The sequence below is a fragment of the Nyctibius grandis genome, chromosome 5 (genome assembly GCF_013368605.1).
Source record: "Nyctibius grandis isolate bNycGra1 chromosome 5, bNycGra1.pri, whole genome shotgun sequence".
NCBI lineage: Eukaryota > Metazoa > Chordata > Aves > Nyctibiiformes > Nyctibiidae > Nyctibius > Nyctibius grandis.
In genome coordinates this window covers 51,962,446-51,988,276 of record NC_090662.1, presented here as the reverse complement: position 1 = coordinate 51,988,276, position 25,831 = coordinate 51,962,446, and the positions used below count along the sequence as shown (strand labels likewise).

Genomic DNA, 25,831 nt, shown 5'->3' with positions numbered 1-25,831 from the left:
GATTAAGCCAAGATATGCAGGTATGAATGTTCTCGTAGGGATTTTGATAGAAAACACTTAAATTATCAAACTCTCTGAACTCTAAACACCTTATCTTTTCAGCTTGTGTTCTAACTTAAAGCTGTAAGGCCAGTTCTTTTTGAACAAGGTGAAAAACCTGTTTTCATCTAAGATTCACACTGATGCAACTTCCTTTGTAAACTTAGTGAAGGTGATGTGGTCATTGTGTTGGTGGAAAAACTTCAGTGTAATCTTCAGTATGGAGCTGCTTTCTTTTGGACTATAATTACAAAAACATTAAGAATTCCTGTCTCTGTATTATTCTTGTCAGGAAAATAGCTTTGAATTCGATGATTCATTTATTCAGTTCTCCTGTGTGTTACTGAAACCAGTAGCAAAACAAGCTATATATGCTTAACTAACTGGTATTTGCATAATGCCCTGACTTTTCCAATGGTAAGAGCCTTCATACGTTGCAGTTATTAAAAATGAGGTGTGTTCTAGCCTTTTACACTCTGAAAATGTTCACTGAATTGGGGTCAAGGTCTGGGGGCTGGGGGTGGTGTTTCTTTCTCCTTTCTATCTCACTGAAGACTCTGAAAGCATTACTGCCTCTCTCCCACCCCTTCTTCTCCATGTGTCAAGCAGCTTAATATTGCCTTTGTTTTCTGAACTATTGAAAAGGAAAAATTCGAAGTCTTGTTTCCCTTTGGGGCTATTTCCTCCTGTTTCATCCTCTTGATTTTACTTTTAGTTTTGAGGGAGGTTGGTTTTTTTTAAGTCTGTAAGGCAATACATCAGTAACCTCCGGTCTCTGATAAGCTGTTGGGAGCAAGGGAAAGCTGATGATGTCTCGGTAGTTTTTACTGACAGCAGCAGGAAATCCCTGTAGAGGCTCTCCAATGTTCCATCCCCTGACCTTGCTCATGTAAACAGGATTTGGAGGAAGCAAAGCAACGTACTGTAATCTGGAAGTCAGAATGTCTGTGCTGGCTGGGAGATGTTTGCTGTTCTTTCTCTTCCAGTGCTAGTTAACGGTGAAAACAAGACATGTTTATTGTTCATTTACAGTACGATTTCTACAAAGTTAAGACTGGATTGATTATTGGACAGGGAAAGATAAGGATTGTTCCTGTTCAGACAAAAGGAACATACTATGTTTTAAAACAGAAAGTGACCAAATAAATCCCACACACACACTTGTAAAATATGTGAAAGCAAATAAGAGCATGTGCAACTTTTATTCCTCAAGGTAAGACATTGTTAGTTTATCTGTACTGCATTTGTAGTAAGTGTCTTGATGCAAAAAAGTAGAAGTATCTGTACTCTCAATTTATCCTATACACATGGCTTCCCCAGTATGTATTTCGGGGTTTAGGTATTCTTGACACAATTTTTTCTGTCTCTATTTTGAGTACAACCAAAAAAAAAAGAAACCAACCCCAACCTAAAAGACACCCCATATATTTTGCAAATACAGCAATTATGAATGCAAAATTTTCATCTATTCTCCCATCTGTCTGTACGTGAAGGCTTACACAACTATTCTTCCTCATGGGAAATTATTTAGAAAAGATCTTGGAGTAATGTCTTCCTTTCATGGCTTAACACAACTCCAGAATCCTGTAGAAGAGGATGACAAAGAAATTTTATCGTAAAAGCTAAAAACACTGCATATTTTTCTTACTGTGCAACTTCAAATTTATTCTGATTTACATCCTTTCCTGGCTCCAGCCTTACACGGAAATAAACACCAAGTGTCTTCAGTGAGGTTAAGGGGAGGGGAAAAGGAAGAAAGAGAAGAATAGGAATTTTATACATAGATCATCTCCTCTGGGGCCCAAGTCCAATTCAGAAGGGAACAGCCAGTAGAGCAAAACTGATATGGCACTTCACTGTGCACAGTGGTTACCCTTATTGCTTGTTATAGTTCAACCGAAAGAACAACAGCTTTCTGTAGTTCATGGATGTCAAGTTTTCTCGGGACCTCGGACATTTAGCCTTTCACTTAAACTCTGATCATTGCATGATATTCATACATTTTTCTCTACCAAAGGGAAGTTCTGGCACTATCCCTTTGAAAGGCAGACTGGAATCCTTGTCCTCTAAGAAAAAGAGAAAAATGTCCTGCTTGTGTTCCTTGTCCAAAACTCAGTTGCCAATTAGACTGAGCTCTGCATTGAGGAGTGATTCAACCAGTAGAAGGGCTTTGATAGGCCCCAGCCTCTCTCATCACCTTACCTTTCTTGATCCCAGACAGAGAAATAAGAAAGGCCACTCCCTGAATAGCTATGGATTTTTTCATATACTGCCATTCTTCAGATTACCAGTAAATGCATACGTGAATGAACTGCCAACCCCATGATCTGAACTCCAAATCACCAACATGGAATGAAATTAGGGAATAATGTGAAGAGATTGTTTCTCCAAAGATCTGAGGTAAAACTGTCTGCACCTTTTCCATAGATTAGCATACCAAAAACTCTCAGACAGACTCTGAATCTCTGATGCTAGGTCTTAGAAAAACATAGAATAAATGCTGTAAATAGAGGAACTCAGAAGTGTTCAGTGCAGCAGAATAAAGAATTTATAAACTCCACTCTTGTGTCTTTGCAAATTAATCCTTCTCTCTGGTACAGTGTGAGTGGCTGGGGGAATCCTACTCTCAGGTACCGTGTGTGGGGCTGGGGGAAGAGGATAGGCTGCCTTCACCCCACAGCTCTGCAGCTAAACATGTTTAGCTGCTTTCAGGGAAGGAAAGTCTCCCATCCCTCCCAAAGGCTACACCTAATCCGTGTGGAACAAGCATGAGGCAGTACAGACAGCCTTTTCTGTTGCCCAGCTAGGGGCCTTCCAAACAAGCTATGGTGTATGCGAACAAAATGGCTCATCTTCTGTCACAAGTGCCAAAAGGATGAAGCATTTGGCATGCTGAACAGTGAATTTCTAAACTTGCATTTGGAGCCTCTGTAGAGGCATAGGCATGTTTAAAAAGATTTGTGTACTTAATCTTAAAAGCAATATGCTTTGATACCACTAGCATCAAATAACACTTAAAGATCAAATACATGAAGGTGAACTCAACATTTGTAATAAAAGAATAATATGATCCAAATGGCCCTTGCGTTTTGCAGTGATGCTATCCTAACACAGCGTGTAACTGCTGGTTTACAAGGAGAGAACAGGAAATGTGTTGTGCTGCTACATAATTAGGTAATAATACATGTCTTGATGTTCCTTAATAGGATTCATTATATTCTTTGAGTGAACTGGAGCTTGAGAGAAAGTCAAGTTTTCACTGGAGACAGAATTCTGAATTTGGGCACTAGAGAGTGCAAGAATATAATATTTCCTATACTATTTTTAGCCTGCTTTCCTGAGGAAATGTACCTTATGAGACTGTACTGTTTATTTGTCTGTCTCTATCCTATCTCCCTAATAACTTTTAATCGAATAGTTGTTTTGATTTTTTTTTTTTAACCAAGTTTAGAAATAAGCAGTTAGTAGAATAAGAAAACGTATTAGTGCTGCCACTAAAGAAAAAGCCAATGGGATGTGACACTGAATTCACTGATACTGGACTAGGCACAGACTAGCTACTGGTGACCTGCCCTGTAAGAGTGTCACAGCACATATGGAGCGAGCTTGAGTTACTGTAGGGCAGGAGGCTCAGGAGAGGGAACTAACAGGAAAAAGTCTTACCCCCCTGCCATATAAAAGATTAAACTTCAATATTTATTTTCCTCACAAGACAGTTGGTTTAATTATGTTGCCTTTGCACATAGTGACACTATTAACAGATGCTATTGCTGGACTGTTGGTACTGTTTTGTAAGATAGCTGGCTTGCTGTAGATGACTTTTAGAACTGGCAATATTTTACTTTGTATAGGGTCTTACTCATGCCAACAGTGCAATGCTTCAGGAATGCTTTTCGAGTTGATCCACGTCTGTATATTGTTCCTTTAGCAAATCAGCACATTTCTGGGAACTAGAGGGATGGAAGTTCCAGGTGTTATTTCTGTTTCAGCTTCCTGAGATACTGTACGGTGTACGCTCTGACCTTGTCTGCCCAAGCAGTGTTCCCCCCCTGCTTCGTCTGGGAATCTAAGCTGCATTCACAGTTCTCACAGCTGATTCTGTGGCATGCAGAAAATGCCCGACAGCTATCAGCCCACACATCCAACAACAACTGTTTCCTTCCTCTTCCTGGGGAAGAGTAACATCCTCTGAGAAGAAGCGTCCCCTGAGGAATGCAGGAACAGTAACAAGCCTTTCACACAGGAAATTACTACTATAGCACTTGTAGAAGTGTTTCTGTCACTTGGATTGTCAGTCTGTAATGAGCTTCCTGCTGACCTAGATGATGATTTACTACTGATACAAATGCCATTTGTGAGTCATTTAGCTAATGGAAGTTAAAGAAGTTAGTGTTCAGTAGCTCTGTTACTCTGAAACCTGTTTTATTTTTTTTCATGCAGTAGCACAAGTCAAGTATTGAACTTCTTAGTATTGACGGGACAAATAATTCTGAGATTGGGACTGAGAAACAAGGGAATGTTTAGACTAGTTCGTAGTATGTAACTCTCTTAGAGAAAGTTGCAGGGTTTTATTTTTGTTTATCTTAAGTTTGATAATCAAGCTGAACTACAGATCAAGCATGTCAGAAGACAAGATGCTAAAGCTAAAATATTGCTCTCGAATTACCCTTCGTTCTTATATACCACTGAAGTCTAAGTTTAGCGCAGCATGCTTGCAACTATGTGGTAGAACCTTGAATATAAAATGAAATATAGAGATATATATATAAAAAAACAATATGTTGTTCAAAATTGTTAATGCAAGTTTGTTACAAAAGCACACACTTTAATACTGTTTAAATCTTTTCTTATTTTTCCTAAATGACAGTGCTTGAACAAGTGCTAGCAAATTCTGTTTATCACTTAGATTATGGTGATATCTAAACCCAGAGGGTGCTTTCTGCTTAAAAGCTTGTTTGACTGTTTTCCAAATAGATCAGTTGTTCTAATACAACACATCTCTCCTTGCAAACCTTGCTGCATTACTACCCAGTTTGCTGTAAGAGATGTGGTTACTTGCTTCATGTGAGATAATGGAAACACTGAATTGGATCCAAAAATTACATAGGTTGCTTAAAACAAGACTGAAAGACTGAGACTTTTCAAAGAAAATTCAGCACCAAGGGCAAAAATGTTCCTTCATCAGGTAGATGTTTCATATAGAAAAACTCTGAAAGCATCTTGGCTTGTATCTTGCACCAAGATAGTTTTAGGGTCAGAAATTAGGTAGGACAATGCTAAAGGATGATTTCACAGTCATTTTAACTTAACGACTGGTTTTGTCTGGTTAATTCCATCTAAGTCAATTCCCTGATCTGCTCAGCTGTCCAAACACTAATACCAGCACAAAGGGAATGGGAATGGGAAATGGGAAAAAATTATTTGGAGATTAAGTAGGAGATTAGTGCTGGCTGTAACCTAACTGAGGTTGACCAATGTCCATGGAGCCATGTATCCAATGTGGTTGTGCTATAACATATACAGGTGTGTTACATGCATGACACAATGGAAAAATATGAGTGAAGGAGGTGGTAGTAGTGGCTTCCTTTTGTTCAGTCAGTAGGTGTGTTGTATTCAGTTATTCTTTCAGCCTAAGAAGATTCAGCTTGCTTTCTTCTGTCTACATGGCTGTCACCTAAACAGCAGGTAACTGAGACAGAGGCTGAATGGAGGCAGCTCCATCCTTCATGCTTAAATTTGAAGCACTGTAAAGTGAAAGCTGAAAAGTATATGGCATCAGAGGAAAGCAAGTGAGAAGCAGTCCATGGTTAGTGATTAGAGTGTTCTTCTGGAAGAGAAAGTCTGGATTCCATTGCCCTTATGCATTTTGCAATAAATAGTATTTGGAGGGGAAAAAAAAAAAAGAGCAGGAGCTGTGTGACTGACACTGTAAGTGGAGATAATGGCATTGCTGTTCGGAAAAGGTGTACCTTTTTTTTTTTTTTTAATCCTCTCACAGTATGGTACTCTGATTGTACCAGCTTGGGTTGGTGTGAGGGAGGGATAGACAGATGCTGTCCTCTGGCGTGTTCTAAGTGCGTGGAGATCGTACTTTCTGAATGCCAAGATGTCAGTTCCACACTGCACATCAGAAACATGAAGCGTAGACATTGCAATGCAACTCTGAGTTGACTTTTGCAGTATTATTATTGTAGAGGAAGACCTCTTTCTTGACATAGAGATTTAAGAGAATGAATTACTTTATCCGTAACCTATTCTTAGATAAACCAGTATCAAATGTTCCTCACTGAAAAGATTACTCTTCCAAGCCATGATTCATTCTCATAGGTGTTTCCTCATTTCTTACACATCTCTTAGGACAGGAATTCTGTGTCCATACTTCCAATTTTTGCCAGTGTAGTGTAACAATACAATACTATCTCTTGCTCAGTACTTTCAGCTAGTTATAACATACATGTAAGAAGTTACTGTAATTCTTAACAACCTTATCACATCAAAGTTTTATCATTTCACTCAGTTATATATTATGTCACTGTAATGCTTTTCAACACCTCTGCTTTCTATAGTGTATTACTCTAGAACATCTTCATCTCTGAGATCTTACATGTGTACATAAGGTTGCATTTGGACAGCTGGTTGAAGTCAGATTGCCAAGTAGCCCTGACTGTTTTAGTAGTTTCCAGTATGCCTTTTTGTGTCGTCTGTAAACTTGATCTTCCAGATCACTGATACGTTTTGCATGGGACTGAAACAAGAACAGGTTTCAGTGGAATCGCTAAAACCAGCATAATTCTGTAGTAAGCTTCTGATTTAACCATTTTTGAAGAAACACTAGCTAGATAATTGACTTCATACTGCATTACAACCTAAAATGTGTTAATTAAAATTGTAGCGTGCATGTTATGGATTGAAAAAAAGTAATACTTTTATCAGGAACAGCTTGACTAAATATTTCACCAGAGAGGTCTTCAGTTTGATAGACCATTTATTTTCTTTCTCAAATTGTATTGATTTGCTTGACGTTATACCTTAAATCTTTGCTGTATATGTCCTAAACCAACTCTTCAGCGTTTTTCCCTGACACAATTCTCAAGCTGACTGTGACCTGTGACCACACAGTTATCCTGTTTATCCTTTCTAACTACTGATGAAATGTCAGCTTCCTCACTCCCCTGGTATTTCTCCATTTTTCCAGGATATATCAAAAATCAACATCATTACCTTACTTGTTAAGTTATTTCAAAGCCATTGAGTTCAAACTATGTAACCCAGGATTTAAAAATATTTACATACAGTGTAAATTGTTTAACAGTCTTTTTTGCTACAGTTGGAATAGAAAGTATTTTGCCAGAAATACAATTATAGCATTTATTATCTTCCAAAATGGATGATAAAAATACCTCATTAACCACTTTAAAAATGTTCTGCATCACTCTTTTAACACCTCTATCTAATAAGTATGCCATTGCTAGGACTTCTTTTGTTCCTGATATTTGTAAAGTACAAATAATCCTTGAGTGACAGAAATATTGTAGCCTAGCTTCCTACAAATCTGTGTTTCATAGCTGACTCTAATGTTTTATTTGAAGCTTTTCCCTTGCTTTGAGGTAATTTTAAGTTCTGTTTCTCTCATAAGCATTCTGTGGTCTCCAATAATGTGTGAACTTATGCCAGAACCTTTCTCCCACTGGGACTACTTACTGATTTCTCTCCTTTAGCTGGCAATCTATTCTCAGAAAACTTATATGAAACCAGCTGTCTCTAGGATATCTCTTCCTCCATCAGACCCTCTTAAATGAGCAACAAATTCAAAACTTAAAAGTGAGGCGTGGGGACAAGCAGATAGAAATTATCGTCTCGGCATTGTTTCCTTAAAGTGGGCTAAAATGTCTTTTTTATTGCTCCTAATTCTAATGGCTATAGAGTTTTTGCTGAGCCCTTCAATTATCCTGATCAGCTGTGTTTCATTTGTCATTTGTATTATTCCACCTTTTAAAGTTGTAAAAAGCAACAGTACATTTTATCTGTGAAGGCTCTAAATCTCCAACAGGAATTTAGCATTTAGGATTGGAGTGCCAGCTGTTGATCTGGGATTATAGTGCCAACTGTTTTTGTTTTTAATGTCATTTTAACTTCTTGTCAAGTGTGGAGTGTGGCACACAGTAGGGATACATCTCCTTCCATATCCCACTGAGTGCGGCATCTCCACATCTTGACTAGTCCACTACCTGTATAACTGATACTGTGCAATTGATTATACATTGTTTAGCTCTTCTGTGCAGTTGTAAGCACACAGTCAGCCTTAGTCAAATGAAATTAATAAAGGGGTTGTAACAGTATGCTATTCTGGTTTACATGCCTTTTAGCATAGCTGTGTTTGTATTTTTTATCTGTACCCCAGTGGATAGTATTTAATGCAGTTTTTCATTAATGCTAATTTAGTGAAGTAGTTAAATATTATTTATCTCTTTATATATCTTTCTTTCAATTCAGTTATATCCCTAATCCAACTATAGCCCATAGAACCAAACTATTTAGAGAAATGTGCTTTACTTTCAAAGAAAATGCCACGTGGCCATGAGCACAAGGAAGCGCAAGCACATTTCAGAATCTGAGCTGCTCTTCTTAACAGGAGTATCTTATATGGAAGTGTTAGGCACTTAACTTGATTGATCTATGGAAAAGATTTGTGTTAATGTCATCCATTATTATTATTAGAAATTATTCTCCTTAAGATGCAGGCACATAGATGACAGGGAGCACGAGTCACGCTGTGTGTTTTCATTAGAGTACAGGTGATGATACATCCTCTTGTACCTTGCATGAACACACAGTTCCTTAAATTCTTGCTATCACCAGGCTGCTGGTGATAATAAAATACCAAAGTAATCTTCCTTCCGGAAGTTTTAAAAGATCATAGTATTAGTACAAAAAAGGGAGTTTTTTTCTAAAAACAGTGAAGTTGCTGAGAGACTGCAGCTTAGTCATCATTACAAAGCAGGAGGGCTTTAATTTGAATCCATGGTGATACTTAACAAAATTTCTGTTCTGTTACTCAGTAAAACATCAGACCTCAAAGCTGAAGAAATGGCAAGCAGGAATAGAACAAAAGTTTCCAGTTTCTCCTTGACCTGGTCTAACCAGAGGACCAGATTTCTAGAACAGATGAGTGGTAGTTTATTGAGTTATAGTGACACAAGCAAGTTCTACTCTTGTGCTTCAGTTCCAAGTTGTACAATGTACTGTGGCTTTCAGTCCAACTGTGGAACATATTGACATTCCTGTTTTGGCTGCCAGTGTGATTAGTCATGTTAAAAGGACATTCCTTTACACCAAAAAGAAACAGTTGACAATGTAGATTATTTTTTTTTGTCAGGACTTTAGTACAGCATTCATACAAGAATATACTGAATTGTGTAGACCTATATAAAGACAATTGATATTGAATACTGTTTTAGACTGTGATGGTTCTGATCTGGATGTCACTAATATGTACACAATTCCAAGACACTTTTTGTACACCAGAGCAATAGGAAGGTGAGCAAGTTAAACAATGACTTAGTATATACAATTGTGTTGTCATATTTTTCCCCATTTTGAACACATAGAGAATCCTGATGTTAATCAGTGTTTTAAGTTCAGCTGTTCAAAACAAACAAAAAACCCCAAATACACCATAACTGCTTAGTAATGTAGCAGCAAACATAATTAAATATGGAATGAGTGCAGAAGAATTGCATGGGTGTTTAACAAATTAATTCAAACCTGGGTGGATGTATGAATAAAATAATACACTGTGACCAGTCGAATTTAATATTTATCTTCAAATGGTAAAGCTTTTACTTAGTGTTTTCCATTTATTTTCCTTATATATATATATATATGCACTCAGTTTTAAAGCTTTGCATCTTATAGGGGCAGAGCTGTAGTTGATTTCTGTTCGTAAGGTGTTTTGCATGTGTGTGTGTATGCATATATATATATATATGGAATATATCCATGTATATATATACACACATAGAAAAATGTTATATATGTAAAATACATATATAAAAGTGCATATATGTAGCCTTTTATATATCTCCTTATATTCTAAGGAGATATTTCTTTGTGTATATATTTTTACAGCCCTATGTGATGTTATGCTATTTTTTAAAATAATAAATTGCATTGTTATTTTCTACTTATATACATGAAACAGAGAGTTGTGCCAAATCACAGGGAGCCTGTTCTTCAGAACCTCTTCTGTGCAAAAGATGCTACACCTTGCACCAGTACCTGAAGGGAGCCTACAGAAAAGCTGGGGAGGCACTTTTTGCAAGGACACGTAGTGATAGGATGAGGGGTAATGGTTTTAAACTCACTATGGGAGATGTTGTCAGTTCCAAAATAAGAGACTGCTCAATGAGAATGATATAGATGCAAACAACTTCTCATACATGAGGACCGAATTCAGTGATCAAGACCTCTTCTAGTAGTATGTTCCTGTGAAATTTAAGAATAACAAATATTCTTGGAATCATAACTCACTGAGTCAGTCACCATACCTACCCTTCTCCCTGCCCTGACCACCCAAATTCAGTCAGAGTGGTGCTGCCATTTATCTCATGCTGATAGTTAGTCACCTCCAATGGTCTGTTAACTTTTGTCACTTCAGGTAGGAAGAAATTGGCTAAAAAACAAATACCGAGTGTCAAATAGGGAGAAGATAAATCTTTAGAGCCTGGTAGCTACCGAGTTGCTTGAGCAATGAAACCCACTCTCTTGGCTTATCACAGAGATATTTTTTTTTTAAATTGAATTCTGATTTTAATGAACTGGCAGAACTGCAGAACATATTCTTAAATCAGTAAGGTGTTTATTTTGGTTTCCTCAATGTTCCAACTGTGACAGCCCAACAGTGGGAGAAAATTATAAAGCATTTCAAAATAAAGCTATTATTGGCAACCTTAATGCTTTAACTGTAGCTTTTATCGTTGTTGAAATCCTTTTTTAATACAGCCAAACAGAACCTATCTACCTACCAATCTTATGTGCCAACACATTTAGCATTTTAATTGGTGCTGAACAATGTCTGTGTTTTGACAGAAGTTTGTAATAGAACACTAATTAAAATAAATTATTTTTCAAGAGTGTAACAGGCATGTCAAACCACTCCAATGTTAACATTCTTGGATATTTGTATGCAATTCTCAAATTTCTCATTTTCTGCAGTTCTCTAATTTGATTCTTATCACAGTAAATTGTAAAACTCAAATGACTTAGGTACAAAGTTATGCTAGTGCTGCTAAAGCAATTTTTGCATCTCTGAACTAAGCTCAGCAGCGCTGAGTGTTGTTTTCACCTGGAAAAATGGAACAGCTTGTCCAAGCCTTCAGTGTATTACTAATGCTGAGCACTGAAATAGCTCAGTGTAGACTTTTGCTTCTTTCTCCAGGTATTAAACGAAACCCAACAAAAGCACATAAATTTGACTTTTCAAGGAAAATTTGGAAGCCTCATTTTATCCTTATGGGAGTTCTCTATGACACTATTGTTAAAAGTATTTGATGTCCTTGTCAAATATTTCTGTATCGTCCATTATAGGTGTAACATTTTATTAACAAAAGCCTTGGTCAAATGCTGAGGAACCGTGTTCCTCTATTACATAGTAAAATACTTTCTTCCTGGATATAGTCAGGGGATTTCAGTTCCAAGCTGTGAAATATTGGGCATCTTTTTTTTATTTCCTAATAGTAGCATCTGTCTCTTTGGCAAAGTCTTCAAGCAATTGTGCTGGCCCTGTTGGATTTAACTTTGGACTCTACTACACTGGATTGCTAACTTAGTTTCTAATGCTTTTTACTTGTTGATATTTTCTTGTAAATAATTTGAATTGGAGGAGATTGTGTGTTCCATAGGAGTAAAAACTATGTCAATCAGGTTGGAAGACACCTCTGGGATCATCGAGTCCAACATTGCCCTGACACCACCATGTCAACTAGACCATGGCACTAAGTGCCATGTCCAGTCTTTTTTTAAACACATCCAGAGATGGTGACTCCACCACCTCCCTGGGCAGCCCATTCCAATGTCTAATAACCCTTTCTGAGAAGAAATTCTTCCTAATGTCCAACTGAACTTCCCCTGGCGAAGCCTGAGGCTATGTCCTCTTGTCCTATCGCTAGCTGCCCGGGAGAAGAGGCCAACTCCCACTTCACTACAACCTCCCTTCAGGTAGTTGTAGACTGCAATAAGGTCACCTCTGAGCCTCCTCTTCTCCAGGCTAAACAACCCCAGCTCCCTCAGCCGTTCCTCGTAGGTCAGACCCTCCAGACCCTTCACCAGCTTGGTCGCCCTCCTCTGGACTCGCTCCAACACCTCAACATCTTTCTTGAAGTGTGGGGCCCAGAACTGGACACAGTATTCAAGGTGCGGCCTCACCAGTGCCGAGTAGAGAGGGACGATCACTTCCCTAGTCCGGCTGGCTACACTATTCCTAATAGAGGCCAGGATGCCATTGGCCTTCTTGGCCACCTGGGCACACTGCTGGCTCATGTTTAGCCGGCTGTCGATCAGCACCCCCAGGTCTCTTTCCGCTGGGCCGCTTTCTAACCACTCTTCCCCCAGCCTGTAGAGCTGCATGGGGTTGTTGTGGCCGAAGTGTAAGACCCGGCACTTGTTCTTGTTGAACCTCATGCCGTTTGTCTCGGCCCATCTATCTAACCTGTCCAAATCCCTCTGTAGGGCCTTCCTACCCTCCAGCAGATCGACACTCCCACCCAGCTTGGTGTCATCTGCAAATTTACTGAGGGTGCACTCAATCCCTACGTCTAGATCATCTATAAAGATATTGAACAGCACCGGCCCCAGAAATGAGCCGTGGGGAACACCGCTAGTGACCGGCCGCCAGTTGGACTTTGCCCCATTCACCACCACTCTCTGGGCTCGGCCATCCAGCCAGTTTTTAACCCATCGAATACATACAGTGTAACTTGATCAAGGAAAGCGGGAGAGGGACTTCTTACAAGGGCATGTAGTGATAGGATGAGGGGGAATGGTTTTAAACTGAAAGAGGGTAGATTTAGATTAGATATTAGGAAGAAATTCTTTACTGTGAGGGTGGTGAGACACTGGAACAGGTTGCCCAGAGAAGTTGTGGATGCCCCCTCCCTGGAAGTGTTCAAGGCCAGGTTGGATGGGTCTTTGAGCAATCTGGTCTAGTGGAAGGTGTCCCTGCCCATGGCAGGGGGCTTAGAACTAGATGATCTTTAAGGTCCCTTCCAACCCAAACCATTCTGTGATTCTATGATGATTAGTTTTGCCCCAACATGAAAGTATAAGAGGCGCTTCTCTAAGAGAAATCAATTACATATTGTAAAATATATGATTTAGTTTGAAAAATTAAACTTAAGAAAAATGGCTTTGGTTTGGTTTTCCTAGGAGTAAACAGGCCTTCAAGAATGAGAAATCCCTTTGGGTTTGTCGAACGATCTCTTTTCATTGTAAATTCATTTTGAACAATACCAATGAATATACTAGGTGACTTTGCCAGCCGTTTGAATGAGATAGATTAAGTGCTAGCCCTTATGTATATTTTAAGCCTCTTCACAATAAATCACACTGTTACCAGCTATTGTTTCTTTGTAAAGTTCAGTTAGACTTGTTTAGCTAGCTATTAGTCTACAGCAGAGACTTTCAGTCAGTTTCTTAAGTAGGGGGAAGAGGACAGGAAGAAGCCATGAGCACGCAATCCAGAAGAACGGCTGTCATTTCCGAGTAGATGTGTTCCTGGTGAGGATGCTGTGCTCTCATACTCTGAGGTAACCCTGCCTCCTTCCCTCGATGTATTTGATGCCCTCTGTGAACCTTCACAGTCTGGTCCTTGGAGTATAAGGAGTTTGCCCACATGCTAGGAAAGTCTTAGATTTTTTTACTTCTGTTTTTATTCATTAGCATTTGTGCTATCAAATATAGCAGAATATTCTATTTATAGTATTAGAAAGGAGGCCTTGTCCATATAGGGTTATTCATTTGCTGTCATTATTTCATTTCTAGTATCTATTTCATTATGTTTCCAGTTTCTGTTACAAGTCTTCCTCCTGCCCTCCTTCAGCTTTTCCCTGACCTAGTATGGATAAGAAGTTCAAGCAAAGTATGTAATATCATTTTTATTAGGACCCTATATGGGTAAAGAGGAGTCATCACTTGAAACTTCAGCATTGGTTTTAGCTATAAGATGTTCCCTTGGATGTGCACACATGCAGTCCAAAGTAATTTGCCTAAATTAAAATTGGCTACTTTATTTTGTAGTTGTGAATACTGGGAACGTTTCTATGGTTTCATGTTATCTGTCCTCAACTTTACAAAGCTTCTTGCTGAATCTGAGGATATATTGAAGATCATTTATTACCTTCCTTTACCTTTATTCCATAGGGTACATATTGTTATTTTTAATGCCTGTGGTGCAAGTATTTTTATAATTTATGAAAGTGTTTGAGTATGGTCTTCCTGAACTCTTATATTTAGAATTGACTTCCTGGCAGGGAAATTCTCACCTTTGGAAACTGAACCTCTAATGATTTCTGTCTAGTTTGTGTGGGATGTTCATGACATTTATTTTTTTGTTTATTAACTTTTCAGCAGTATTGCTTGTTTTGTGGGAGGAAATCCTCAGTTTTCTCTAAATGCTTAAAATGTAGTTGTTTGATTAGAACATGTTTGAGGGGGCTGTGTTTTTTTTCTTCCTTTACAAGCTGTATAGCTACTGTATTTCATTTTAAGGGATAGGTTTATCTAAATGCAGTGGAAACAGAGCATAGCTATTCAGTTTTTTTGGATCCCTTTACTGAATCAGACTCTTGACTGTGCGGGGAACTATTGATGTTAGAATTCACATCAATGAGCAAACTCCAAAAAAATTTTTTTATCTGTTTTCAAGTAAAGCTTATGTTTTAATGATGATCTAAGAGTTTAGAAAAATATTTCAGAAATATTATTTGTTTCTAACTGGATGCATTCAAATATTTGTGGACTTCTATGAGTTTTTTATTGGGGAAATATAATTAATTTTTATATTTCTTGGAGAAAACAAGGCTTATTTTTGTTCTTTTTCTGTGTTCTCTTGACATGAATGCAATATGGAGAAAATTTTTTGTTCTGTACTAGATTCTGTACACATGGAATTGCAAAATACTCAGTGTATTGCATGTGGACTGTTTTACAGTGTTTTCTCAGACCATCAGCAGCAATCTGGGAAAAAGCTGACATAACAAAACCACGTAGCCAGTTTCTTATTATGTATGTGAAAGAATACTTGTGAAGTATGATATAATTTCTGTACATAAAACTATCTATTGAGTATATCTTGAGATGTGCCTGTGAACAAAAGAGTATGTTATTTCATGCCATCACAGCAATGCTAAATTTAACATAGCTGTAATACTGATAGAAATAAATAAATCTGATTAATTAGACCATAGCTGAAGTGCATCAGGATTTCAGTTACCTTTGTACTGATATTAAAAAAAAAAACCAAAACAAAACCACAAAAAAAAACAAACCACAACTCCCAAAAAAACAAGTTAGCCACTAGTTTTCATTCTACTGTATGGCCTCATGACCTCTATAAACTCAGTTAGCTTCAGACTGAATTTGTTGTTTTCAAGACTTAAGAAAGTGTTATTCCTTTTTAGGTGAGTATGCCTGTTTTGCTAAGGAATACAGTCTGACAGTCGGGCTTGGTTTGTTGGATGTGAGTTTGTATCCTGATGCCACTACTTGTGGTCAGGTTCTAAACTGAAGAATGCTACCTTCAGTGATGATACCTGTGCCAGAGAGGAGGAGACCAAATATTTCCTTGTCAGATTGGATGAGGTGCACTTACATTAAGTGCTTTCAATTTTTGGTTTTAGCTTGGACATTCTTTTAAGAGCTAGAGAAGACTGAGGTGCGTAAGAAGCCATGAAAGACTTGGAATTAAGTGTGAAATTCTGTGTTACGAGTTGTTCTGAAAGAGGTCTGCTCAACCTAGAAATGCTTGGTAGAACTTTGTTTTAGATGTCCTGCATAGTTTATCCGTATTTTACTGCTTGAATGCAAAACTTTGATTCAAGTTTGCAAATAAATTATACCAGGACTACTTCATCAGAGAGCAAGGGGCAGAAAGCTGCAGTTTGGCACATGGCAGGTTGTTGTTGTGCTGATTCATGTGCATGAGAGAGGAGAGGAAATGAAGAGTGCTGTCATCAGTTGAAACTACAGGGAAGTTTTCTGCCGTAGAAACTGATAAAACAGATTGTGATTTAACATACTCAGTGTTAGCCTAATAGATCCGAGAGCTCTGTTTTATGTGGATCGCTTACTGACAGGAAAAAAATAATTTCAAAGCAATAGAAACGATCTGTGAATAATTATGGCCTATGAGAAAATGGAAGAAAAAACATCTCCTGAAGGGTTCAATTTAGCATATCCACAGTGAACCATTTTCGTTTGAGGGTAGGTTCAGAAGATGAAGGAAAAAGCAGTGATAATGATAGTACTGTTACTTCTCCTGAGAAACTTCCCATGATTTCAAATAATCAAAAAACACAGGAAATGAAGGTCTGGTAAGGTGGGAGACTACTCTGTTATGCCTTTGCTCTTTGGTCTATTTCAGCTTAATGCCCTGCGTATGACTAATTGTTTGTAGTTGTTTTAATCACAGTATCAGAAATGTTTTAGTATTAGTAGGCAAATGTACCATGTGTTCAAAATTTAAAGGATTATTTTGAAAAAGCAGACCATGCCAGTTTTTGTGATTCATTAGGAAGCTTACCAGTGTCACTTTTTCATATAAGCCCATCTTAATTATATGATCATTAAGATATTCATTTGGAAGCTGTTGTCTATTTTTCTGAATTCGAAGCTCTTAGAAAATTGAAGACTAATGATTTTCAGTTGAGTGACAGAGATTTGTATTTTTAAATATTTTTTTCCTTGAGGAAATTTTTTTCTCTATAAATAAAACTGCTCAGGCATCTTTATATATGGATGCATTTTACTCAGATTCTATTCTTATACATCATGAAGCGAAGGGAGGCTGGGATGCAGTGTTTGTTTCTATCTGATCTGTGAATGTTTCATGGGAGAACATTTGGGAATAGTCAGAGGTGATAAGGTTATGCGTAAGGATTTTTCACAAATTGATTAAGTACCACCTACAGAGTTTTGGCTATTTTGTTTGACAGAAAACAAAGATGAGCAATTACGGTTTGCTGTTTGTGACATCATTTATAAGCTAAATTTAATTTTCTACTGAATATCCGCTTGGTAATGTCATGGTAATAACTTCCTATTGATAAATTAAATCTGTTCCTTCTCTTCCTTATTTGTAACTTGCATGAAGTTGCCCAAATGTGAGTCCATTTTATTACTAACAGACTGAATGGAAACACTGTACACATTTTAATTTTCTTTTTAGCTTTGCTCAGAAGTAACAATTTAAAATTGATTGCCTCATTCAAATTTATTTTCTCAAAATAAGCTATAGCTCTGAAGTCTTTCAGAATAGTTTTTTGGAATTATGAGGCATTTTTACTACATTGTTGGCAACGTATAGATTTGTTGTTTATGAATTGGGAGTATTTAAAGTACTTCAGAAAGGGGCTAATTTGAAGGAAAAGGAACATCTAGTTCTTGAAACACTTTGTGTAAAATAGGCTGTTGGGTAGAAAGAGTTTCTTTACAAAGAACTTTTTTATAAAAGATTATACTGAATGAAAGTGGTGGACATGAACTGATCAGTATCCAAAAGTAAAGGAAATCTACTGAGACTAGTGTCACTCCTTTATAACAAGGTCTTGGTATTTGAGTGTTGCATTAGATCTTAGCAGTTCTGGGCCCTTCACCGAGCTGGAGGAGATTGTAAATTTAGATACTAGGATAGGTTAAAATATAAAGCAGGCACCTCAAGGATATAGCAGCATACTTGATGTCTGACAACATTTTAAAATCTCTATAAATTTCCAGAATATGATAAAAATAACAACCATTTTGGCACAACTTAGATAAGTTTAAAATATGAAACTGTCTCATTTCATTTTTCTCTTACTAGTTTTGAAAGTTCAATTATTTGCTTATCTGTATTTGATCCTTTCAGATTTGACAAACACCAAGGCCTTTGCCTTATTTATATATGCACTTTCGTGTCGCCTTAGCCCTATACGTCTTTGAGTATATAACAGAAGAATCTCAGTTTCCTGCTTAACCCACTAAATTACAAGAAGACTTTTCCAGTACTCTGACTTGGCAATGTTGGTAGTAATTTACTGAGCTACAAAGCATTTTTCACAGCCTATTTGTCTGGTACATTGAATTTGGGATCAATTTTACTGTAGGAGAAAAATGTTTGGTGAGATGTTTAGTAGCTTAGCATTTGCTCTCTTTACCCGAATTGACAGCTTTCCTCCTTGGGTTGGAAGAATCTGTTTAGGTTGGCTTTAATAGCAAAACTTGTAATCACTTTGTGGGAGCTTAAACTGAAATCTCTACTTTTTCAGTCTGAAGTGCAGCAGGCTTGTTTGAAAAGAAACTGAGAAACACCAACCTCAGAGTAGAACTGTTTTTAGAAGCACTTGTCAGTGTCTAATAATATCAGATTGTTTTCCTCTCCTGCTCCATTAATTGAAATTAATTTTAAATCCTAATACTTCAAGTCACAGACAGCAAATTTTTAATTTGAGTTCCATTGAATGTTAAATCTATTTTTTATTATTTTTAAGTACTTGAGAATTAATAGATTATCCATAGGACACTGAACTTGGAAAGCAGTACACCTTTGAGCAAAGTCAGAGATTATCAGTCGTAGTTTACAGTTACATCTGTTCTGGCTGTGTTATTTAATTACTTCTATCATTCAAATGGCAAGAAAATGAAGGTACTTCTCAAACATTGCTACAAGTAGTTTTGTTAACATTAGACAAACTATGCTAGGTTTATTTCTAATGAGTTTATTGATATTGGTCTCTGGGAAGACATGGGTTCCAGCCTGGGGCTTTCTCACACTTCTGGAACTCATATCTTCACACTCCTTAGCTCCAAAGAGAATAAACTTGTAAGGCTGCATTAACCTCAGGTGGGAAACTGGCAAATGATTTCCTGAAGCTTTCAGGAACTTCATTACTTCTGAGACTCCTACCTCTTCATTAGGTTTGATTAAAATCAGCAAAAGGTGCCAAAATTTTCAGAAGACACATGCAGGTGTCTACCAAGAATAATTGTATAAGCTTTACAAATTGTTCCTGCACCAACTGGCTGTTTTTCATTGACACTTTTAACTTCCCTCATCAACTGCCTGCATTTCACAAGGCACGTGATAACTGGGAAGGTTTACTGCAGCCATGCCAAATATACAACACTTGAGTTCTACCTGTCTTTCCTGCAATGTGTCCCATCTACCCTGCCTCCAATTTTCTGAATTTGTTGCAACTTAATCACTGAGCCCTCTACCTCTCTGTCACATTTAGCTAATCCTGGCTGAGGTTTGGAAGCTTCTGGGCAAGCAGTGAAGATTTAAAGACAGAAGCAAGGTTTCTGTAATCTCACTATCTTTATATAGAAATCTCACTAAGAAGTCTATTCTAACAGACTCTTCTGTTGTGGTTAAATACAAGGATGTTCTTCATAGTATGATTGGTTGTAAGGCAGGAATTCTTTAATGTATGGCAATATTTTTTCTTTAATATTTGAATGCCAAATTGAGCTTAATCTTTTCCATGTTAATCAGCATTTGAGACTATCTCCATCTTGTGATTTAGTAAGTGTGCCAAAAAGCTTCCATTAATCCTGTTTCCCAAGGACCTCAGGTATAACTTGGTAAGTCAGAAATAACACAGTGAATCCGAGCTCTTCTAGGATTGAATTAATGGTATCTCATATAACGAAATCTGCAAAGGGAAGATATGGACAGTCTTAAAATGCAATAATCCTGTATACTTCATGCTCATCTAAAAGTACATGGGATACACTGTGAGCCAGAATATTCTGAGATATTCAGAACACTTTCTTTTGAGGAATTCTAACACTTTAAAGCAACGAGCTAAAGCAAAGTAAAATTAAATGGGAAATTCACTTTCTGCCTGCCTTGTCCAAAAATCAAACCACTTGTATTCTATTTTATTTTGTGCTTACAAGTGACTCCTTCACAATGTGCAATTCTTTGAAATAATATGAAGTTGACATCACAAGATTTTTCATAGTGAGAAGAAATTGAAATTCATGGTACTGGAGAGAAAGATGTAATTAAACCATCTAGTTAGAAGTGGGGAAATTCTGGGTTCAAATCCTTTCTCCTATGGAGTTTTTATTTATTTTATCCCTTTATATATAAAATACAAAGCCTCTCCTGGGAACAGGACTTACCTGCTCCTGACTGAGCATCCTAACCACTGAACTAAAGCTGCTCTCTGTTGACCAGTGGCAAAACTCAAACAGCATGGCTGGAGAGAGTACCCTTTCTTCCACAGTTTCATGCCTTTAAAAGGCAACAGCCTGGCTGACAAAGCATTGCGCTATGAGCCATGAGTTTAAATAGCCTTAGACTGAGAAGGCCAGTTCTCTGTAGTCCAATGCAAATGTTGCAACCATTAGGACATTCTGTAGAACAGCCTCGGATGTTTAATGTTTGAAATCTGTAGTTTGATGGCTAGCGTACTTTTATTTTTTGACACAATCCAGTATCAGTACAAATCACTGATGGATTTCAGTATTAGTTACATCAGACCTTTATTAATTGACATGCTTAGTTCATTTGCATAAATCAGTCACCCAGCACAGAAAAGAGGGCTGAAAGGGAACTGGAGGTATCTTCTGATTCCTTTATCTGTTTCTTTCATCATAATGAAAACAATGAAAGTGGCATATCACCAAATGCCATGGTACTATCAAACCTTGACAAGGGTTCCATGTGGTTTTGTAGCGTTTTAAGTTAAGGTCAGAAGTATATGCATGGGTATCTCCCCGTATTCCTATCAACCCCATGCTCTGCACTTCGTGGGTTCTTGCTTGGTGGCTGAGACTTGTCCTTGCAGAACTTAACTGCATGATGGAGCTTTTAACCCAGAGAGGGTGGTGAGACTTTCTTCTTGATATGAAACCCTCTTACCCCACCACAATCCCTCCTTTCAGCCATTCCCCTCCCTAGACCTACGGTCTTCTACTGACTCTGTGTGTAGCATTGTTAGTTTGCTCTTGTGCTTAGCTAGTAAAAAGAAAAGCCCTTCCAGATAGATCGTGGACACAACTTATCTCTTGCTTAGTTCTCTCTCATTGATGTAGATAGCACAACCTCAGCACTTAGGGAAGAAAAGATTTTGGAGAATCAGCAACAGTCAGTCCAGAGAACAGAGCATGTTAGTTGGTCAGGACTGTGCAGGTTGGCACTGAAGACACAGGAACAGTATTGTGGATAATGCAGCAGTATAAGTTCCTGATAATATTGATATGATTTACTATTACTTATATTTAAAATCATGCCATTATCGTAGTAGTAGTAGTATTTCATCCATCACTCTCTGATCCTACCTGATTCAAAGGCAGGGTCAACTACACATAAATCATTCTTGACAGAAACTCATCAACATGCCTAGGTAATCTTGTAAAGGTTTGCCACTAATTCTGCCTAGCAATTTACAGTCTACAAGATTATTATATAGACTTAAGAGAATTTTTTTTAAATGACTGACAATGATTTTAAGACTCTTTTGAAAATCTGTTCAGCTTTACAGCATAAATATATTTTGAGTATATTGTAAATATTGCATATTTTAAATACATCATGTAAGACTAAAAGTTCCCCTTTGCATACCTAATGGATATTTTTATCAGCTATTGATAAATTTCAGAGAAACAGTTAAATTGTAACTATTTAGAAGTTTTATTTTGTAAATGAGAGACCTCATAGCAGCCTTCCAGTACCTGAAGGGGGCCTACAGGAAAGCGGGAGAGGGGCTTTTTACAAGGGCAAGTAGTGACAGGACAAGGGGGAACAGTTTTAAACCGAAAGAGGGTAGATTTAGATTAGATATTAGAAAGAAATTCTTTCCTGTGAGGGTGGTGAGACACTGGAACAGGTTGCCCAGAGAAGTTGTAGATGCCCTCTCCCTGGCAGTGTTTAAGGCCAGGCTGGATGGGGCTTTGAGCAACCTGGTCTAAAGGAAAGGTGTCCCTGCCTGTGGCAGGGGGGTTGGAACTAGATGATCTTTAAGGTCCCTTCCAACCCAAACCATTCTATGATTCTATAATAAAACTTGACTACCTCAGTTTATTTTAGTGTAAAAATAAACTAAAATTATCTGAAGGTATGAGAGGTTTTCAAAGAAATCTCAAAACGTCATTAATAAATCAGGTAAAGTTGTTATGAAGGACCTTCAAATGAATTAGTGATGATTTAACCTTTTGTGGCTCAAAAGTGCCATTAAGAACTTCAAGGCACAAACGAAACCAGGACCAATTGGGAAGATCATGCTCTCTTTCCTACCCTGGAGCAATGTTTATACATCAACGTTATTTCTCTCTTAACTTTGCATTGTGTGGGTCTTTTCTGTTGTTTCCTCCTTGAATTTTCTGAAGGAATCAGTTTTTCCAAAAGTAATGCCACTGAATAACAACTAAAAACTACTTATTTTTTTTTAATTCTGAAAGGAGATGTTAATTTATACTAAACAAAGGTTTTGTACTATGAAGTTGGAAGGAACCCCTGTGATCATCTAGTCACATATGGATTTTTCATCCATGTGACTGCTGTGAATGAATTCCTTTGTGAACTAGAGCTATCTTTTTGAAGAAAACTCCAGTCAGCAATAGTATTTATTCGAGCTTTAATTCAAGCTCTAGTAGTACAGCATGTAGTTTCTCAATCAGACGTACCTGGAACACGTACCTAAAGACTGCTGAGGTTTCTTTTATTGACTCATCCATCACAGCTGAAATTCTCTCTTAGGTTAGAATGAATTGAAGTGTTATGAATTGGACCTGGTCAAAGAAGCAAATCTGAAAGCCCTTGTGTGTGTGCATATGTGTAAATAGATTTTTTTAAAAATTAAAAGCCAGACGTTTCTGCCTGTCTTTTTGTATGGTTCCAATTAAGTGAAGACAAAGGCAACTGAATCTTCAAATGGTGTTTCTGAATTCAAGGATGATGTCAGCAGTGAAGATCTCCAGTATCCCCCTGCTTCAGTCTCGGCAACAAGTTCAAAAAGGAAGTCAGAGAATGAGAGCGAATCAGCTGTGCATAATGTGGACAAGCAAGCAGGCATCTCCCCCTCCCTGGGTAATGCTTTGGAGCGCGTTGTGGAGCAGCTGGATGTTTTAACTCTAGTAAGTATGCAATAACAGATAACACTTGCCGTGGAAAATGATAATGTATAATGCTGTCAATGGGCAAAAAAACTCAGGAACCATGTTCATAAATCAGAATATTAAAGTCTATGGGGTTATTTTGAAGACTTGTATAGTCAAGTGACTGTTTTGTTTTTTTTCCTGTCAGCAAATATCGATCGCACGTATTGTGTTTGCTAAAGTGAAAGCTTCCTGCTACACAATCATAAAGATTATTGCTGTATTTTTAACTCTGGAGGAAGAGAGTCACTATTTTTCAGTAGCGAAATCTAGCGTAGATTTGCCAGAAGCCAGTTGTTTAGCAGACATTGCCAGATTCCAGCTTTAACAGTCATGCATTAGCAGGGGATGAACAAAGTAAATTGGCAATGTACCATTAAATCCCTTTTCAAACTTAGTGTTCAAGGTGTTGGCTTAGGTAGGAATCTAAGCAGTGGAATAATTCCTAGTGTCAGTGAAATTGCACAAATACTAGTCTCAGTCAGTGACTCTGAGTCACTTGTTTGCAAATGCCCAATACTTCTTTTTAGTAATCCAGATTTAGCCAATCATCTATGTTTTAAGATACTGCTCGGTAGTTTGTAATATGTTAACATTAAACCAAATCAAAAGGGAGTGGCTAAGCTTTTTTTTCTTCATTCTTTTGCAATATATATGTTAACTCAAGAAATTAGTTTGGGGGAGATGGAGTCAAGTCATCAGCTGAAAATTATTTGTGTAGTAAGTTGGATTAAAAAGAAACTGCCAGCCTGTGTCCAGAAACCTACCTTTTCTGATGAAGGCAATCTCTTGGAGAATGCCTTTTAATAGTATATTTTTTTCTTACTTTCTTTTTTTGGGGATGCCTTAGAAGTTTCTTTTAGGTTTTTAGAAGACCATTTGGGATCACCAGTGATAGCTGTTTTTCTATTGAAATATGGATGCAACTTTCACATAGTATTTCAGAGTAATTTATATATGCACATATATATTTCTCTCTCTCTGAGAAAATATTTTGTGAAAACAATTTTAAACCTTTGGACAATCTCCATAGATACAAAGCCATTATTTTTAAATACAGTTGTAAATAGTGGAATAGCTAAGGAAAAGCCATCTTAGGATATTTTTTCCTGTTGAGTTAAAATTATTTTTCTTATATTACTATGTTGCACATTTTTATAATACTGTACAAGTAATATAAAAACAAATCGAAATTACTGTTCTCTTCATGCAGACTATTTCAATCCTGGAACAACGCCTGACTTTGACTGAAGATAAATTGAAAGAATGCTTAGAAAATCAACAAAAAATGTTACTTCAGGGAAGACAAGAAGAATAAATGACGAAAATGAACTGTATTGATGAATATGTTTTATATATTCACAAGGAAATAATACATGTTACTTCATTGGATTTTGCTATAAGCGAAATAAAATCCTTCTTTTCTAACAAGTCCATATAATAAAAAATGAAGGAAAAAATGTACAACACATTTCAAACATTTGTAGCAAGCAGATATTCTGGTTATATATTTAATAAAAGTGTAGCCCAACCAAAACTAATATTTTCTAAAATCATTCCCACTGAACATTACAGGACTCTAAGTAAGACCTAATTAGCCCTAACTCCAAAAATGCCAGAGGTTTTCTTTGTCCCTTACATACTCTCAAATATTTTACCAAAAAGTAGCGACAGTTACTCTGTATCTTCTAAACATTTTAGTGATGATTGCAAGAAGATGTAGTGTAAAAGCTTCTAGTTACAAATATGAAAATAAAGTCACTTGAACTTTGAAACTATAGTTGTATCTGTGTGAATTCAGCTGCACGACTGAGGTAGTCGAGCACTTCTGCTTATTTCATCCCCATCAAAATTTATTTTTCATATTTAGAAAAATAAAAATCAGCTTCATACTTCTGAAGAATATATTTGAAACAAACACAAAATTATGTGAAATATATATCATAAATACAAGAGATTCTCGTCTTCCAAGGACTTCCACAGGTGCTCAAGCTTTGCATGCTATGAATGTCCGCCATCAGTTAATGTGTTATGAGTTAAGCGATAAATCAGGGAAGACTTTGTGATGTATGATTTTTGTTTTATTTTTAATAAAAATGCAATTTTTAGAAAGACAATTGTAGGTCTTGTTTTTTAATAGAAAACATCTATGCTTCTTTATGTCAACCTATTATTTTTTAAAATGGCAATTGCAGTACACCTGTTGTAAATCCACAATCAAAACTAGGTAGTCATCCATTTCTGCAACTTTATATTTTATGTTGAAAAATAGGACACTTGAAATGGGGGGAGCATTTTAATCCAATTCTGCAACTGACTGTATATAGATAAAGCCCATTTCCCAGGCTGAACCTCATTAACATCAATAGAGTTCAGCTTAAGTACAGAAGCTCACTGTGCAAATACTATCGCGGTTCGAGCCAAAGCAACGAGCAAT

The 25,831-nt window shown here is 37.2% G+C and overlaps 1 protein-coding gene across 1 annotated transcript in view; it reads left to right on the top strand.

Annotated features, from left to right (window-relative positions):
- POC1B (POC1 centriolar protein B) overlaps window positions 1-25,405 on the top strand; it is a 56,474-nt gene extending 31,069 nt beyond the window's left edge. The window contains exons 11-12 of the mRNA XM_068400399.1: window positions 23,191-23,373; window positions 24,608-25,405. Coding sequence (XP_068256500.1) covers window positions 23,191-23,373; window positions 24,608-24,712 — 288 coding nt within the window. The 3' untranslated portion in view covers window positions 24,713-25,405. The remainder of the gene's footprint in view (window positions 1-23,190; window positions 23,374-24,607) is intronic.
- The last annotated feature ends 426 nt before the right edge of the window (window positions 25,406-25,831 follow it).